The 19,211-nt window shown below is 38.2% G+C and overlaps 1 protein-coding gene across 1 annotated transcript in view; it reads left to right on the forward strand.

Moving 5' to 3' along the window:
* The window catches only part of HELLS (helicase, lymphoid specific), a 56,920-nt gene that overhangs the window by 29,580 nt on the left and 8,129 nt on the right, over nucleotides 1–19,211 (forward strand). Inside the window, exons 11-19 of the mRNA XM_003783720.3 lie at nucleotides 2,638–2,834; nucleotides 5,664–5,760; nucleotides 8,400–8,561; nucleotides 11,272–11,411; nucleotides 11,611–11,749; nucleotides 13,877–13,960; nucleotides 14,038–14,157; nucleotides 16,272–16,388; nucleotides 16,734–16,893. Of these exons, the coding sequence (XP_003783768.2) occupies nucleotides 2,638–2,834; nucleotides 5,664–5,760; nucleotides 8,400–8,561; nucleotides 11,272–11,411; nucleotides 11,611–11,749; nucleotides 13,877–13,960; nucleotides 14,038–14,157; nucleotides 16,272–16,388; nucleotides 16,734–16,893 (1,216 nt within the window). The remainder of the gene's footprint in view (nucleotides 1–2,637; nucleotides 2,835–5,663; nucleotides 5,761–8,399; nucleotides 8,562–11,271; nucleotides 11,412–11,610; nucleotides 11,750–13,876; nucleotides 13,961–14,037; nucleotides 14,158–16,271; nucleotides 16,389–16,733; nucleotides 16,894–19,211) is intronic.

Genomic DNA, 19,211 nt, shown 5'->3' on the forward strand with positions numbered 1-19,211 from the left:
AGTAGCTGGGACTACAGGCGCCTGCCACAACGCCTGGCCATTTTTTGGTTGCAGCCATCATTGTTGTTTGGCGGTCCCGGGCTGGGGATTTGAACCGACCACCTTAGGTGTATGTGGCTGGTGCCTTAGCCGCTTGAGCCACAGGCGCCGAGCCTCATATGTAATTCTTTACAGCTTTGGTTTTCCTTTCTCTGACTGCTAAGATCTCTGCTGGGAGCAGTCCCTTTAGATCAGGCGTCTTCAAACTATGGCCCGCCTAGGACATTTATCCGGCCCATCGGGTGTTTTTGCCGCCTTTGCCTGTCCTGCTTAGCAGCTGACCCCTCCCGGGGCTTGCAGTCTGGCCCTCCAGCGGTCTGAGGGACAATGAAATGGCACTCTGTTTAAAAAGTTTGAGGATGCTTGCTTTAGATCTTTATTGCTTGTATGGAATGAGGAAAATAAGGGGTTCAACATAAAATCAAACCACATAGGTCATAAGTGGAGTGATTATGTGTAGCATAATCATTGGTATTTGTCACTAGTATTGTTGCTGGTGGAACTTTGGAATATGATGATAAGAATCTTAACTGAGGAATTTAGCAAAATGTTTCTGAATATGTGTTGCATTAAAAAGTGCCAAAACCATGTCTTTACAGTAAAAGTAGTAAGTACTAATTATAGAAAATGGTAGTATATAGAAAGTTATAAAAGCTCAAACAATTCTACCTGAGAATCATAATTAATACTTTGATACTCAATGTTGCTGTTAACATAAATGTATAATTTACATACCTATAATTTATATATAGGATCATACTATACATTCTTTTTTGTAACTTCCATTTTCTATTCAGTAATAGAATGTGAAGACCCTTCAGATAATTTTGCCTTCCCTACCTAATCCATATTGAAATAATTAAGCTTCCTTGTCCATTCTATTTGCCAGTGGCTAGAATCTGTCTTGTATTCCCTTTTACTGAGTATGCTATCATTTCAAGGATCTTAGCTTTTTTATTTTTTATTTTTTATTTTTGTTTTGGAGACAGAGTCTCATAATGTTGCCCTTGATAGAGTGCTATGGCGTCACAGCTCACAGCAACCTCAAACTCTTGGGCTTAAGCCATCCTCTTGCCTTAGCTTCCCGAGTAGCTGGGACTACAGGTGCCCACCACAACGCCCAGCTGTTTTTTATTAGGTTGCAGTTGTCATTGTTGTTTAGCAGGCCCAGGCCTGGCTCAAACTGGCCAGCCTCTGTGTATGTGACTGGCACCCTACCACTGAGCTATGGGTGCTGCCCTAAGTATCTTAGTTTTAAAATGTAATGGAAGTATGGGATTCCAGGGCTGTTGTGGCTGAGTGGGAGCAGAAATATAGAAGTATATTAATCTGCTTGCTAATTTGTTTTTTATTCTTCCTCATCATTTGTTTCTTGGTTTTCCTTTTATTCTTTTACCTATTCATTTTAAGAGGATATTTTGTTTTTGTGTGTGTGGTTGTTTTTTTGAGACAGAGTCTCACTCTGTTGCCTGGGTTAGAGCAGCATGACCTGGACCTCTCTAATAGCAATCTCTAACTCCCGGATTCAAGCTATCATCCTGCCTCAGCCTTTGCTGTTGCTGGGACTACAGGTGTACTACCATGCCTGGCTTGTTTTTCTATTTTTATTTTTTTCTTAATAAATATTTTTGCCTTACAATGTAATTAGGAAGGTTTATTTATTTATTAATTAAAAAAAATTTTTTTTGCAGTTTTTGGCTGGGGCTGGGTTTGAACCTGCCACCTCTGGCACATGGGGCTGGTGGCTACCCCTCTGAGCCACAGGTGCCGCCCTGTTTTTCTATTTTTAGTACAGGCAAGGTCTTACTTTACACAGGCTTGTTTCAAACTCCTGAACCCTTGACCTCAAGGGATTCTCCCACTGTATTAGGATTACAATGTGCCACCACACCTAAGAATGAAGATTCTAATGCTATTTAATGTTTCAGACTAGTATATGGATTTAATGAAAGCTTTAGATTTTTTAACAGTATCTATGTAAAGGTACAAATGGGGAACACTTAAATACATAATAGCAGAAGAACTTCAAGTATTTTCAGGTTATTCCAGCAAGACAGTGAGTTTATTTCAGGAATACAAATATATACCTGTTTTAGGAATCTTTATTTCATTAGTTGATGAAAGGAAAATATGGTCGTCTTAAATAGATACTGAAATGACATTTGGTGAAATTCAGCATCAGTCCCTCATAAAACAGGTTTTATAACTGTTTTTAGGTAAACTTTCTTGAGATCATTATTTTAAAACTTTTTTTTCATTTCTTTTTCTTTTTTAAATATTTTAATTATTGTTTCAGATTAATTTATTTGCATTTGTTAGGTGGAGTCCCTCTTATATTTATGTATTTGTGTTCTGCTCCCAAGAGCTGTGCCACATACCCTAACATTGCGCCCATTAAGTGTGAACATACCCATTCTCCTCCCTCCTTGCTTTTCCCAGGTCCCTTGTTCTCTGTCCCCACCTTGAATTGATTTGAGGTTTTCTCTTATGTGGGTGTGTATTAGATTATCTCCTGGCTTCATATTAGTGTTGAGTACATTGGATTCTTGCCTCTCCTATTTTGTGACTTTACTAAGAAGATCTCAATTACTTTTCTAGCATTGCTACTGGAAATACTTAATAGTAGACGAAGGACACAGGATTAAGAATATGAAGTGCCGTCTAATCAGGGAGTTAAAACGATTCAATGCTGATAACAAACTTCTTTTGACTGGTACTCCCTTACAAAACAATTTGTCAGAACTTTGGTCATTGCTAAACTTTTTGTTGCCAGATGTATTTGATGACTTGAAAAGGTAGGTGAGGCAGTATTTAATTGTTTTATATATATTTTAAAACTTAAAAGTCTATACTCTTAAAATTAATCTCCTCTAGATAGCAGAATTACAATGATTAATTTTTTTCAAATTCTTTGTGGTGTATATTGTATATACTGCTTTTGACATAACTTGTGTGAGACCAGTAAATAAAAAGATTACCTTTGTGGCTTGGCACCTGTAGCTCAGTGGCCAGGGCGCCAGCCACATAGACCGAGGCTGGCAGGTTTGAACCTGGCCTGGGGTTGTTAAACAACAATGACAAATATAACAGAAAAAAAAGTAGCTGGGTATTGTCATGGGTGTCTGTAGTCCCAGCTCCTTGGGAAACTGAGGCAAGAGAATCGCTTAAGCCCACGAGTTTGAGGTTGCTGTGAGCTGTGATGCCATGGCACTCTACTGAGAGCAACATAGTGAGACTCTATTAAAAAAATTACCTTTGCATTGACTAAGTGCTACATTAAGAAATATTTTTATAGTAAGACTCTTTTATGTCTTAATTTTGTAAAACATTTTCGGATTGATTTTTCTCATTTTATTCTCACAAAACAACCCAAGGGTATAGAGACGTTAAATGTTTCTTATATAAAAGAAAACCTAGGTATATACTTGTTATAAAGTAATTAAAACCCAGGGTCTCCCAATTTCAACCTATTGCTTCTTATTCTGAGAACAGTTTGAATCTTAGCTTTATTTCTTTTTTTTTTTTTTTTTGAGACAGAGCCTCAAGCTGTCCCCCTGGGTAGAGTATTGTGACATCACAGCTTACAGCAACCTCCAACTCCTGGGCTCAAGCGAGTCTCCTGCTTCCACCTCCCTAGTATCTGGGACCACAGGCGCCTGCCACAAGGCCTGGCCATTTTGGTTGTAGCCATCATTGTTGTTTGGCGGGCCTGGGTCGAATTCGAACCTGCCACTTGGGTGTACGTGGCTGGCGCCTTAGCCACTTAAGCCACAGGCGCCGAGCCTGAATCTTAGCTTTAACAACCAAAAGGCATAAGTAATTTTCAAAGAATAATTAGTATCCTCAGAATAGAAGGGGAGATAATGTTAACAAAATAAGTGGGAAATACAAAACTGGGTCCAAAGGATTAATACTTATTTTGGCATTAGTGAAGGAAGAATGCCAATTGGATATGGGAAATAATGTTTTATTTTAAGAATGTATTCTTAATCTGGTTATTGAATTTCCACATTCTACTCAAACTTAATGAGTGAGAATATTGAGATAGGAGTGGGGAATCTTTTTCTTTTTTAAGACAGAGTCTTACTCTGTTTCCCATGCTTAAGTGCCTTTGCATCAGTCTAGCTCACGGCAACCTCAGACTCCTAGGTTCAAGAGATCCTCCTGCCTCAGTCTCCTGAGTAGCTAGGAATATGGTCACCTGCCATTATGCCTGGCTAATTTTTCTATTTTTAACTCAGACAGGGTCTTGCTCTCACTGAGACTTATCGCTAACTCCTGAGCTCAAGTGATCCTACTACCTCAGCTTCCTAGAGTGCTAGGATTACCAGTGTGAGCCACTGTGCCCACCTGGAAATCTGAAGTTTTTAGAACATGTTTTAGGTGATCAAAGTTTGGGAATATCTGTTGTATGTAGTAACTATTGCATAAATGTTATTCGTATTTTCACAATTGGATTTGTTGACAACATATTGTTACCTAGTATATAATAGATCTGTATGCTTTTATATATAATTGCTCATTTATTATTATTATTTTTTAGTTATTTTTAGAGCCCACATCTTGCTCTGTCTTCTAGGCTGGATTGCAGTGGCATCCTTGAACTCCTGGGCTTGAGCTATTCTTCTACCTCTTCCTCTTGAATAGCTGAGACTGTGGGCACACATCACCATACGTGGCTAATTTTTTTATTTTTTTTGTAGAGGACAGGGTCTTGCTGTATTGCCCAGGCTTGTCTTGAACTCCAGCCTCAGATGATCCTCCTGCCTTGGTCTGCCAAAGTGCTGGGAGTACCAGCATTAACTGTCACACAGTTGGCCTAACTACTCATTTTAGTAGGTTTTTTTTTTTTTTTTTTTTAAAGAGAGAGAATCTTTCTCTGTAGCCCTGGGATTGAGTGCCATGGGATTATTATAGTTCACAAGATCCTTAAATTGTTGGGCTCAAGTGTTCTTTCCTCAGCTTCCTGAGTAGCTGGGACTGCAGGTATCCACCACAAAGTGTGGCTAGTTTATTTTCTATTTTTAGTAGAGACGGAGTCTCACTCTTCCTGAGACTCATCTCTATCTCCTGAGCTCAAACAATAACGCTGCTTTGGCCTCCCAGAGTGCTAGGATTATAGGCGTGCATGCCCTGCCCATTCTAATAGGTTTTTAACCTTTGAAAAGAAGTAAAGAATATTATTATAATATATAATTATTATTAACAAGTTACGTATTATCACTATATATGTTGAACTTTAAAGCATTTGTTGTAGTAGATCATATTTAGAGACAAACCATATATCCTTAGTTTTCAGAAAGAATTTTCATTTCTGTAGCTTGAAATGTTTCATAAAATATGTACTTTAATCTTTATTTGATTTTTCTACTTTTGTAAGAATATGGTAATATATTTATAAATCAGAAAATTGTCACCTTTAAGATCAAAGTTTTTGATCATTGATTAAAAAAATATCAGTTTATCTTGTTTGAATGTCTTGTAATTAAAAATTGCTTGTAAGGATTTGGTATAACAATATTACATGCTTCAATATCCCAGATTATTATAAATTATAAATGTGTATCATGTTAATATAGTTGATTTTATTTAATAAGTTAACTTGTAACTTTTTTTTTTTCCAGCTTTGAGTCTTGGTTTGACATCACTAGTCTTTCTGAAACTGCTGAAGATATTATTTCTAAGGAAAGAGAACAGAACGTATTGCATATGCTACACCAGGTTTTGACTGTTTTTTAAATTTTGCTTATTATAGGCTCAGAATAAATAACCCTAGTGTTACGTGTTGAACCCTGTATAGTAGAGATTTGAGAAATGAGGGTTCTCCCCAAATTTAAGTGATTACCCTCATCTTTCCCTACTCTCAGAGTCATGTGGTTTTATGGCAGAACTCAAATGCTTACTTAAATTTTGCTTTTTTTGTATGGTAAACTCATTTTATCACTTTTGCTCATTTTTTCTTTTTCTTTTTTTTTGTAGAGACAGAGTCTCACTTACTGCCCTTGGTAGAGGGCCATAGCATCATACTGCTCATAGCAACCTCCAACTCCTGGGCTGCCTCAGCCTCCCGAGTAGACTTTTGCTCATGTTTGTTGACCAATGAAAATGTATGGTTTTGGCTGGGTGCAGTGGCTCATGCCTGTAATCCTAGCATTATAGAAGGCCAAGGCGGGTGGATTGCCTGAGCTCACAGGTTCAAGACCAGCCTAAGCCGGAGCCAGACCTTGTCTCTAAAAATAGCTGGGTGTGTGGCAGGCACCTGTAGTCCCAGCTGCTTGTGAGGCTGAGGCAAGAGAATCACTTGAGCCCCAGAGTTTGAGGTCACTATGAACTATGATACCATGACACTCTACTGAAGGCAACAAAGTAAAACTATCTCCCCCCTACCAAAAAAAAGAAGGAAAGAAAATGTGTGGTTTTTATGCAGTGTTTGCCGACAGTACTAAGGTGTGATTTATATCCTTGTATGGCAGGTGAATAATCTATTCTTGTTTGTTGCTTCCTGTAATTGCTACCCCATTTCACCTTTATTTACTTCAGATAAACATCTGTCAAAGATCTCCTAAGCAAGTGAGCCTTAAAAGCTATCACTTCATCTCCCAATAATATGCCCTGACAGTATATAGTGAAACATTATATGTTGTATCATATGTCATCTCAGATCCTTTTCTTTGTGCAAACGCATAATGTGTTGTGTTTTATCTGTGTTTTATGAGGGGAAAAAGAAAAGCAAACTTTTTTTTTTTTTTTGAGAGACAGTCTCAGTTGCCTAGGCTAGAGTGCCCTGGCCTCAGCCTAGTTATAGCAACCTTGAACTCCTGGGCTTAAACAGGTCGTCTTGCTTTAGCCTCCTGAATAACTGAGACTATAGGCCCCTGCCACCGCACCTGGCTAGTTTTTTTTTTTTCTTTTCTATTTTCAGTAGAGATGGGGTTTTGCTCTTGCTTGGACTGGACTCCAATTCTTGACCTCAAGTGATCCTCCTTCCTTGGCCTCCCAAAGTGCTAGGATTATAGGCTTGAGCCATTATGCCTGGCTGGGAAAAAACTTCTTTTCAGAAAATAAAATTATTCCTTAAATAATCTTTTAAAAAATAATCAAAAAATTATTTCCTTTTCAGTACATGTAGTTTTTTTTGATGGAGGGGTATATCTTACCATGTCATCTTACCTCAGCCTCCTAAGTTGCTAGGACCACAGTCATGCACCACTCTGTCCTGCTACATACAGATTTAGCTCATTGATTTTTAATAGCTGCTTAGTCTCTCATTGTGTAAGTAATAATTATGTCTATCCCTTCTTATTTCAAAATTTACCTATAGTATCTCCTCTTATAACTACATATTTGTCCGTTTCTAGCTATTTCCTTAGGAAACAATTTTTAGTAGGATTTCTTGATTAAAAAGGTTTACACATGGGCAGGGCACATTGGCTCTTACCTGTAATCATAGCACTTTGGGAGGCCAGGAGTTCAAGATTCAAGATTGAGCTGAGTAAGACCTCATCTCTACAAAAGATGGAAAAATTAGATGAGTTTGGCTGTACATGCCTATGGTCTCAATTAGACTAGGGACTGAGGCAGAAGGATGGCTCGAACTCAGGAATTTGGGGCTGCAGTGACGTGTGATGAGGTCACTGTACTTTAGCCTGGGTGACAGAGCCAGATCCTGTCTCCGAAAAAGGTAGGGGAAAGAAGTAACATAGAGGCTTTTAACACACAGTCAAATTACCCTTCAGAAATGACTTATATGATGTAGATATCCACAAAAATTGTATGGAAATACTTGTTTACTCAACATTCATATGAATTTTAAGGTGTTTTACAGGGCCAGCGTGGTGACTCATGCCTCTAATCCTAGTACTCTGGGAGGCCAAGACCAGTAGTTCTGGAGGTTTTTAAGTGTCCTAGTGTGGAACATTGTGGGAAAATGATTTATTAGGAAAGAGAAGTGTTTGGGGATGACATGATTATCCTCAGTATTTAAATCCATATAGTATAGCAAAGTAAGGGCTCTGATACTAGGTTTCAGTCCTCAGGAAATTTAAGTATAGAGTCAAGACAATGAGAGTTTATAGAATTTAGCACTTAAAGGGGACGTCAGAGAGCATATATATAAAGCCCTCTTCACATTACAAGAGACTTAATTTTCCTTTTTTTTTTTTTTGAGATTGAATCTTGCTTTGTCACCCTCAGTAGAGTGCTGTGGCATCATGGCTCGCAGCAACCTCAAACTCTTGGGCTCAAATGATTCTCTTGCCTTAGCCTCCCAGGGAACTGGGACTACAGGTGCCTGCCACAATGCCTGGGTTTTTTTTTTTTTTTTTTTAATATGCCTATGTTTCTTCACCTTTAAATTTTAGATTCTGACACCATTTTTACTAAGAAGACTGAAATCTGATGTTGCTCTTGAAGTTCCTCCTAAACGAGAAGTGGTTGTTTATGCACCACTTTCAACGAAACAAGAGATCTTTTATACAGCCATTGTGAACCGTACAATTGCAAGCATGTTTGGATCCAGTGAGGTAGAGTGTGGATTTGAAGTATACTGTAAATAAGACTTAACTTACCACATTTTACGCTTGGATTTCAGTCTTATGGCTGCTTATCTGTTTTGGGGATTTATTGGGTAAATTTCTGACTGAAGTATAAGGTATAAGGAATTAGTAAAACGTGTTAAGTGGTCCTGCTAAAATTTATGTATTGGTTTGTTTTAATTGCTTTATAGTTATCTGGAATGCTTGTTAAAAATTTAGTTCCTAGCTTGGTGCCTCTAGCATAGTGGTTACAGCGTCAGCTACATACACTGAGTTTGGTGGGTTTGAGCCTGGCCTGGGCTAGCTAAACAACAATGACAACTGCAACAAGAAAATAGCCAGGTGTTGTGGCAGGTGCCTGTGGTTCCAGGTACTAGTTGGGAGGCTGAGGCAAGAGACTTGCTTAAACCCAAGAGTTTGAGGTTGCCGTGAGCTATAGTGCCATGGCACTCTACTGAGAGCGACATAGTAAGACTCTTAAAAAAAAAAAAAATTTAGTTCATTTACCAGAATAATTCTCATCATTCTGCTTGAGATTGGATTTAGAAATGAAATGGCATTTTTAATGAGCACACAATTATTTGAGAATCACTGTTCTTTTTTTTTTTTGAAAATTACTGAGAGCTGACCAACTACTGAATGAATGCCCTCCAAATAGATCATCCCAAATCTACAATGTCCACTACCCCTAAGCTTAAAATGTTGAGAGCTGACATTATGCTCAAAAGAAAATGCTCATTAGAAGAGCATTTCGATTTTTGGATTAGGGATATTTAACCTGTATAATTTCTTTATAGGAGGTCATTCTTAGCCAAAAATATTAATAGAATACTCTGTATGAAAGAAATATATAAAATATAGGTAGGATGTAATTATCGTATAAATGAAAATTAGGAAATCTTTAATTTTTTTTTTTTTTTGAGACAAGAGTCTTACTTTCTTAATCTTGGTAGAATGCTGTGGTGTCAAAGCTCACAACAATTTCAAACTTTTGGGTTTAAGCGATGCTCTGCTCATCACAGTGCCACTTTATTCTTTTTTTGTTTTGTTTTGTTTTATTTATCATTGTTGTTTAGCAGGCCCAGGCTGGGCTTGAACTCACCAGCCTCAGTGTATGTGGTGGTTGCCCTACTCACTGAGCTACAGGCAGCAAGCTGAAGTCTTTAAATTTTTGTTTAAATGTCTGTAGTCTTTTTTTTTTTTCTTTTTTGTCTCTAGTCTTTTGACTGTATACTATGGACTACTATTTTTTCAAAATACTTAATGGTTACGCATTTCTGTTTAGTATGACCATTAGATTCTCTTCTCCCCTTTTAATATTATAATTAAAGCAAAGATCTGACTTTTTTAGCTTAGTCAGTGGTTCTCAACCTTTCTAATGCCGTGGCCCTTTAATACAGTTTCTGTCAGTCTTGACCCACAGGTTGAGAACCACTGGCTTAGATACTTACAGTAGATGTCTGGGTATGGCTTATAGTAGATGGCTGGGTATGGTGGCTCACATCTGTAATCCTAGCACTTTGGGAGGTCAGAGCTTGAGCTCAGGAGTTCGAGACCACCCTGAGCAAGAGCAAGACCTCTTCACTACTAAAAAGAGAAAAAATTAGCCACGCATGGTAGCAGGTGCTTGTATAGTTTAAACTACTTCAGAGGCTGAAGCAGGAATCCTGCTTGAAACCCAGGAATGTAAGGTTGCTCTGATGTAGGTACTTTATCCTAGGCAACTTAGGTCCTGTCTCAAACAAAACTTGTAGTAGTTGCCTGTTGTTGTAAGGGATTTTATCCAGTACTACACTGGTCCATAGAAAGACCCTTGTAGAAGGCAAATTTTTGGAGCTTAATTTAGCTTTAAGCCATTCAATCCCTTTATATAAATACAAGACAGTTTTTTTTGTTTTTTGCCCCCAGTTTTTGGTAGGGACTGTGTTTGAACCCACTACCTCTGGCATATAGGACCGGTGCCCTACCCTTTTGAGCCACAGGTGCCGCCCAATCCACGACAGTTTTATATACCCTTAATTTTTTTTTTTTTTTTTTTTTTGAGATTTTTGGCCAGGGCTGGGTTTGAATCTCCCACCTCCGGTATATGGGGCCAGCACCCTACTCCTTTATTTTTTTTTTTTTTTTTTTGAGACAGAGCCTCACTTTATTGCCCTCAGTAGGGTGCTATGGCTTCATAGCTCACAGTAGCCTCAAACTCTAGGCTCAAGCAATATTCTCTTGACTCAGCCTCCCAAGTAGCTGGGACTACAGTTACCCACCACAACGCCTGGCTGTTTTTAGAGACTGGGTCTCGTTCTTGGTCAGGCTGGTCTTGAACCTGTGAGCTCAGTGAATCCACCTGCCTGGGCGTCCCGTAGTGCTAGGATTATAGGTGTGAGCCACCTCGCCCGGCCTCATACCCTTAATTTTTCATATACCTTTAATTATTTCTACTGAGATCTGAAGGCATTTATTCTCACTTTCAAATATTGTCATCATTGTTAACCCAATTTCATGCATCATTTGCATTTGACTACAGATTGCATATCCTTGATACTAAGCAGTTGGTAATGACTAATTTTGTGAGAGACAAAGTTATTTTTTCTTTGTGTTAGGAAATAATTTTTACATAAAGGTATTATATCTTATTTTGCTTATTTAGAACCTAAAGATACAGCTTCTTAAACACATGTTTTTGAAATTTGTTTTCTTTTAGAAAGAAACAGTTGAACTAAGTCCTACTGGGCGACCAAAACGGCGAACTAGAAAATCAATAAATTACAGCAAAGTAGATGATTTCCCTAATGAATTGGAAAAATTGATTAGTCAGATACAGACAGAGGTGGACCAAGAAAGGTATCAGTTTAAAAGTAAATTTAATTGAGGGCGGCATCTGTGGCTCAAAGGAGTAGGGTGCCAGTCCCATATACCGGAGGTGGTGGGTTCAAACCGGCCTCGGCCAAAATCTGCAAAAATAAATTGAATTGTTCAAGTATTCTTTTAAGTATGGTGTTTTTAGGATTTCTCATTTACATGCAATAAATGTTTTTGGTAGAACTGTTGTGGCAGTGAATATCCCTGTAGAATCTGAAGTTAACCTGAAGCTGCAGAATATAATGATGCTACTTCGTAAATGCTGTAATCATCCATATTTGATTGAGTATCCTATAGACCCTATTACACAAGAGTTTAAGGTAAGTATCATTGAATAAGTTATAATTCTTATTTCTGTACCTTTTATATTGCAGGCAAGTTATTTTGTTTGGTTGGATTACTATTACTGAAAGTAAATATTGTGCTGTTTGCTATGTGGAGATTGTTATCCTGCCATAAGCTGAGACAGTCTTTCCCCCCAAAATTCAGAGAACTGTATGAAGGTTAGAATAATGGCCACTTTCTATGTGCAGCTCATATTTTTAATTAAATATTTTATGTGAACAGCTGAAAATTAATATTTAGTAAAGCAATTGATTTTCACTCTGTATTTTTACTTACTATATTTTAAAGGTAGTTTTAACCTTTTCAGTATTCCTTGTAGTTAATATTCAGCTTGTCAAAATCAACCTGGCTGCTCATTGCTTAAATCTCACCAAAAAGCCACAGAAGAAAACCAAAAAGTTGATATTTAATTGGGGGCTTTCAGAGTAAGTGAATGGAATTGCTTTCTTGGGTGGTTGATAGAAAAATAACATAGTATTAAAATCACTCAGTTGTTAATAACCCTTAATAACACTCATTTCATAGTAGTTTACAACAAGGTTTCTACCTCTGGTAGTATTGACATTTTAGACCAGGTAATTCTTTCTTAGAAGGTAATGTCCTGTGTTTTTAGGACATTTAGCAGATCTTTATCCTCCACTCAGTAGTATCCACTTTTCTTTAGTTAGGACAACCTAAAATGTTTCCAGCTACTGTCAAATGTTCCTGTGGAGTTTTGCCTCCATTTGAGAACCACTCCTTTAATATTCTGTATTCAAGTAAGGAAGAGAATAAAACTTTACTGTTCAAATGAAAATACCTCTCTGACAAGATAATTTAACCAGAAGGTGAAAATTTTCTTTACTCAAAATAATTGAATTGCTTACAAGGGCCTGTGTTTTCTTTAATTTATACTAAGATTTCTACCAGCAGTTTTCATCTTTAGTGTTTACTTAGTTGTAAATAATAAATTTCAATATAAGCACACTAACTTTGAACTTACTATTCTTTTATATAAAACCTTTGAGAGAAATGTGGAGGATAAAACCACCATTAATATACTTGCATTTAATTTTTTTTTTTTTTTTTTTTTTAAGACGGAGCCTCAAGCTATCCCCCTGGGTAGAGTGCCATGGCATCACGCTCACAGCAACCTCCAACTCCTGGGCTCAAGCGAGTCTCCTGCCTCAGCCTCCCAAGTAGCTGGGAACACAGGCGCCCGCCACAACGCCCGGCCATTTTTTGGTTGCAGCCATCATTGTTGTTTGGCGGTTCTGGGCTGGGGATTCGAGCCCGCCACTTTAGGTGTATGTGGCTGGCGCTTTAGCCGCTTGAGCCACAGGCACCGAGCCCATTTAATTTTTTTTTTTTAATTACTTGTTTTACATTCTAAATTGTCCTTTGAAAAATAACTCAGATTTAAAAAGATTAAATAAGTTTAGTTTTTAAGTTTTCTTTTTTTTTCTTGTTTTTATTTTTTATTAAATCATAACTTTGTACATTGATACATTTATGGGGTTCAGTGTATTGTTTTGATATACAATGTAAAATGCTTACATTGAACTAAGTAACACATCCACCACAGTTGTACTCATTTCTTAATATTTTTGAAATGTATCACTGCATCATGCACATTAGGTGAGGTCCTCCGAATACCTTCCCTCCTCCCATATCTCCTGTCCCCTCCCCTCTCTCTCCTCTTCCCTTCTACTTTTTGGACTATAGTTAGGCTTTGCCATTCACATGAATGTGTAGGTGATTATATATTGATTTCATAGTAGTATTGGATACTTTTTTTCCCCATTCTCGAGATACTTTACTAAGAAGAATATGGTCCAGCTCCATCCAGGTAAACATAAAAGATGTGAAGTCTCCATCCTTTTTTATGGCTGCATAGTATTCCATGGTATACATATACCACAATTTGTTAATCCATTCATGGGTCAATGGGCACTTGGGCTGTTTCCGTGTCTTGGTTATTATGAATTGGGCTGCATAGTTTTAAAGTTTTAAAGTGACTTGTCATTGAGAACTAAACTTTTCAACTGGCTTTTGTCTTGATGAAGCAATTGATTAGTAATTCTAGTGAGTGACAGTTTTCTCTTTCCCGGCATGTTTTTAAGGTTGATGAAGAATTGGTAACAAATTCTGGGAAATTCTTAATTTTGGATCGAATGCTGCCAGAACTAAAGAAAAGAGGTCACAAGGTAGTACTTTTGAGTAGAATTTTGATTAATTACTTTTTATTAATCACTATAGATACTAAGACATATTTAAATTCCAGGTGCTGCTTTTTTCACAAATGACAAGGATGTTGGACATTTTGATGGATTACTGCCATCATAGAAATTTCAACTTTAGCAGGCTTGATGGATCCATGTCTTACTCGGAGAGAGAAAAACATGTAAGACTACTATGTAACACATACCAAACTCTTATTTTGTAATATCTATCTTAATTTCTCAAGTAGTGTTAAAAATAGAGCCATGATTTGATAAGATAGGCATGGCCAAAAGTCTGGTGGTAGAATCATAAACAACCATTTGATTAAGTACTAATAGATTTTTTTTTTCTTGAGACGGTGTTTTACTATGTTGGCCTTGGTAGGTGCTGTGGCGTCACAGCTCACAGCAACCTCAACCTCTTGGGCTTAAGTGATTCTCTTACCTCAGCCTCCCAAGTAGCTGGGACTACAGGCTCTTGCCACAATGCCTGGATATTTTTTTGTTGTAGTTGTCATTGTAGTTGTCATGTAGTTGTCTGGCCCCGGGCCAGATTTGAACGCACCAGGCTCCTTGTATGTGGCTGGTGCTGTAACCACTGTGCTATGGGTGCCAAGCCATAGTACTAATAGATCTTAATGTTTGATTCTCTTATATATAATAATATATTATAGTTTATGTATAATATAAATATATTTTTTTCACTTAATTATCACTGTAAGAATATTGTGATAATAGGAAATTTTTTGTCTAACCTATTCCTGTTCCAGACATTATGAAAGTTTCAAATATGTAGCAAAGTTCAAAGAATGTTACAGTTAGCAACCTGTCAGTCTTCCTAAAATCTACCTTTAACATTTGACTGTACTTGACTGTACTTTTTTTTTTTTTTGAGAGAGAGAGAAATTGAGTCTCCCTCTGTCACTCTGGCCTCAGCTCAACTCTCAGCAACTCCCAAACTCCTGGGGTCAATCATCCTGCCTCAGCCTCTGGAGTAGCTGGGACTACAGGTGGCATGCCATAGTGAGCTAATTTTTCTACTTTCAGTAGAGATGGGGTCTTGCTTTTGGTGAGTTCTCTAACTTCAAATCCTGACCTTAGGTAATCCTTTCACATCCCAGAGTGGATGAATTACAGGTGTGAGCCACCCGCCTGGTCTTGACTGTACTATTTAAAATCACATACCTGTGTGGGCGGTGCCTATAGCTCAGTGGGTAGGACATTGGCCACATACACTGAGGCTGGCAGGTCCTGCCCCGGGCCAGCTAAGACAACAATGACAACTGCAACAACACCACCAAAAAACATAGCCTGTAGTGGCAGTGCCTGTAGTCCCAGCTACTTGGGAGGCTGAGGCAGGAGAATTGCTTAAGCCCAAGAGTCTGAGGTTGCTGGGAGCTATGACATCACAGCACTCTGCCCAGGGTGACAGTTTGAGACTGTCTAAAAAAATGAATAAGTAGGGCAGCGCCTGTGGCTCAGTGAGCAGAGCGCCGGCCCCATATACTGAGGGTGGTGGGTTCAAACCTGGCCCTGGCCAAACTGCAACAAGAAAATAGCCGGGTGTTGTGGCAGGCACCTGTAGTCCCAGCTACTTGAGAGAGGCTGAGGCAAGAGAATCACTTAAGCCCAAGAGCTAGAGGTTGCTGTGAGCTGTGATGCTACAGCACTCTACCAAGGGTGACAAAGTGAGACTCTGTCTCTTTAAAAAAAAAATAAAATTCACATACCTGTGATAATAGCATTGCTGTGACCATTACACATTTCATCCATATTTTTGATGCATTTCAAAATAAATTATAATTGATACAGTTTTCTCTAATGACTTTAGCATATTTTATCTTTTGTGGTGAAATTTACGTATCGTAAGGCAAATAAAGTATATATTTGTTGGGTTTTGACAAATGGATTTGTTAAATCTATCCTAAACCCCTTATCAAAATGTAGAACATTGCCACCTGCCAAGAAAGCCTTCAGTGCTTGTTCCTAGTCACGTCACCCGTTTCTCCAATCCTATCTCCAAGGCAATTACTATTGATTTCACTATCATTTTTTAATTGTAGACTTTAATATTTAAACATGCTTATGATGTATAGTTTTTAACAAAATTAAACTCTTTAATAAAATAGCTGGTTAGAAAATAAAGTTAACATGAACACAAATTTTATTAATAATTGTTAGGCATATCTGTGATTCCTTGCCCTCCTGGATAGTTTAAAAGACAGTGTTTTCTTTCAGTTTTACTAGTTAAGGTTAGTTTTTTTATTTATTGTGTTTATATTCATTTTGCTTTTAGATGCACAACTTCAACACAGATCCAGAAGTGTTTATCTTCTTAGTGAGTACTCGAGCTGGTGGCCTGGGCATAAATTTGACTGCAGCTGATACAGTTATCATTTATGATAGTGACTGGGTAAGTTGGAAATACAGCATAGTATGTTTTGAAATGCAGATTATATTTCCATTCTGAATTTTTAATCTTTCCTTGTATACATTGTAATTTTATTTGTAGATATTGAGATGATAATTCATTTTTAGCTAAGAATCATTTCTTTATCAAGTTTTCTGTTTGCAGTATGTAAAAATTTTCCTTATGATTGTCAAGGGTAACTTAATCTGTTAAGCTACTCTAGGAGTCTAATTAAGTCACCTTGATTAAAAAGTTGTTTTTCAGTTATGCATGTTGACTTTACTTATGTAAGTTTAAGTTAATTCTAACCTAATACTGTTGAGTGTCATTTTTCTTTTGAACTTTAAGAACCCCCAGTCTGATCTTCAGGCCCAAGATAGATGTCATAGAATTGGCCAAACAAAGCCAGTTGTTGTGTATCGCCTTGTTACAGCAAATACTATCGATCAGAAAATTGTGGAAAGAGCAGCTGCTAAGCGAAAACTGGAAAAGTTGATCATCCATAAAAGTAAATAACACTTATATGGTACTTTTTGTTTTAGTTATTCATTATATGTTATGAATTTTTATGACTGTTATTTTCTTCATAAAAGAAGTTAGTGCAGCAACTGTCATAGGGAATTTGGCATGATATTAAAGCATATTTCTGATAAGAGATTGGCCTGCCAAAAGTTTTTTAAAAACTTGTAAACATCTTACAAGTTCAGTATATTAAATTTAGAGTATTAACAGTGTATTGAAGTAATCCATTAAAAATATCTCTTTATGCCAGGTGCTGTGGCTCACGCCTGTAATCCCAACACTTGGGAGGATTGCCCTGAGCCCACAGGTTCAAGACGAGCCTAAGCCAGAGTGAGACCCCATTCCTAAATAATAGCTGAGCGTTGTGGCAGGCCCCTGTAGTCCCAGGTACTTGGGAGGCTGAGGCAAGAGGATCACTTGAACCCAAGAGTTTGAGGTTTCTGTGAGCTAAGATGGCATAGCACTCTACCTCCGGTGACAAAGAGAAACTGTCTTAACAAAAAAAAATATATATATATATTCACTTTGTTGAACCCCACTGTTTCAAAAATGTTTGACCACAGAGTTCCCTTTTCATAGTTGAGAACACAGTGTTTTTATTTTTATTTATTTATGTATATATTTATTTATTTATTTTGACAGAATCTCACTGTGTTGCCGTTGGTAGAGTGCTGTGGCTTCACAGCAACCTCAAACTTTTGGGCTCAAGCAGTTCTCTTGCCTCAGCCTCCCAAGTAGCTGGGACTATAGGCGCCTGCCACAATGTCTGGCTATTTTTTTGTTGCAGTTGTCATTGTTATTTAGCTGGCCTGGGCTGGGTTCCAACCCACAAGTCTGGGTGTATGTGGCCGGTGCCATAACCGCTGTGCTACAGGCACCAAGCCTATTTTCATTTTTTTTTTAAGACAGTCACCCTCACTAGAGTGCTGTAATGTCACAGCTCACAGCAACCTCAAACTCTTGGGCGTAAATGATTCTTTTGCCTCAGCCTCCCGAGTAGCTGGGACTACAGGCGCCCGCCACAACACCTGGCTATTTTTTGGTTGTAGTTGTCTTTGTTGTTTGGCGGGCCCAGTCTGGGTTCGAACCCCCCAACTTTAGTGTATGTGGCTGGCACCCTAGCCACTAAGCTACAGGCACTGAACTGTATATTTTTGTGGGTTTTTTTGAGACAGTTTCACTATGTTGCCCTCAGTAGAGTGCTGTGGCTTCACAGCAACCTCAAACTCTTGGACTTAAGTGATTCTCTTGCCTCAGTCTCCCAAGTAGCTGGGACTTAAGGCGTCCACCACAACCCCCAGCTATTTTTTTGGTTGCAGTTGTCATTGTTGTTTAGCAGGCCTGGGCTGGGTTTGAACCCACCAGCCCTGGTGTATGTGGCTGGTGTCCTAGCCACAGAGCTATGGGCGCTAAGCCAGAACACAGTGTTTTTTTTGAGACAGAGTCTCAGTATGTGGCCCTTGGTAGAGTGCTATAGCATCACATCTCCTAGCAACCTCCAGCTCTTGGGCTTAGGCGATTCTCTTGCCTCAGCCTCCTGAGTAGCTGGGACTATAGGCTGCTGCCACAATGCCTGGCTATTTTTTACTGCAGTTTGTCTAGGGCCGAGTTCAAACCCACCACCCTCAATATGTGGGGCCTGTGCCCTACTCACTGAGCCACAAGCGCTACCCCAGAACACAGTGTTTCTTTTTAATTTAGAAAAGATTCTGAGGTGGGGGGGAATTGAAGCAGGTGAGGTGTTTTATGCTATGTTTCCTGAGATTCCTTGGAGAAGTTCTACTTCTATTCATTCAACATAAAATTCTGACTGGCATATAATAAGCCTGGCACTTTGGGAGGTCATGGTTGGAGAATTGCTTGAGGCCAGGAATTTGAGACTATCCTGGGCAACATAGTAATACTTGGTCTTTATAAAAATTTAAAAATCAGCCAGGCATTGTGGCACACGCCTGCAACCCCAGCTACTGGAGAGGGTGAGTTTACAGGATCACTTGAGCCCTGGAATTGAAGGTTACAGTGAGCTTTAATTGTATCTTGGGTGATAGAGAGAACCTGTCTCTAAAAAAAAAGAAGTAGAAGATAATTAGAAGAAAATTTATTCTGTAATAAATTTGATCATTAGAGAAATAATTAGAGGAAAAATTATATTTGAATAAATGGCTTCATAGCTACCTGAAGAAAGTTGAAAATTACCAATGTGTAAGTCATCAAGCCTGTGCAGAAACAGGAGCATCATAATAATGTTAAGAATGGTGGAAGTCACTACCAATTTATTTCTTTACTCTTTGGCTTGCAAATACT

Source organism: Otolemur garnettii, unplaced genomic scaffold (genome assembly GCF_000181295.1).
Source record: "Otolemur garnettii isolate 467f Iridium unplaced genomic scaffold, OtoGar3 scaffold00008, whole genome shotgun sequence".
Taxonomy (NCBI): Eukaryota; Metazoa; Chordata; class Mammalia; order Primates; family Galagidae; genus Otolemur; species Otolemur garnettii.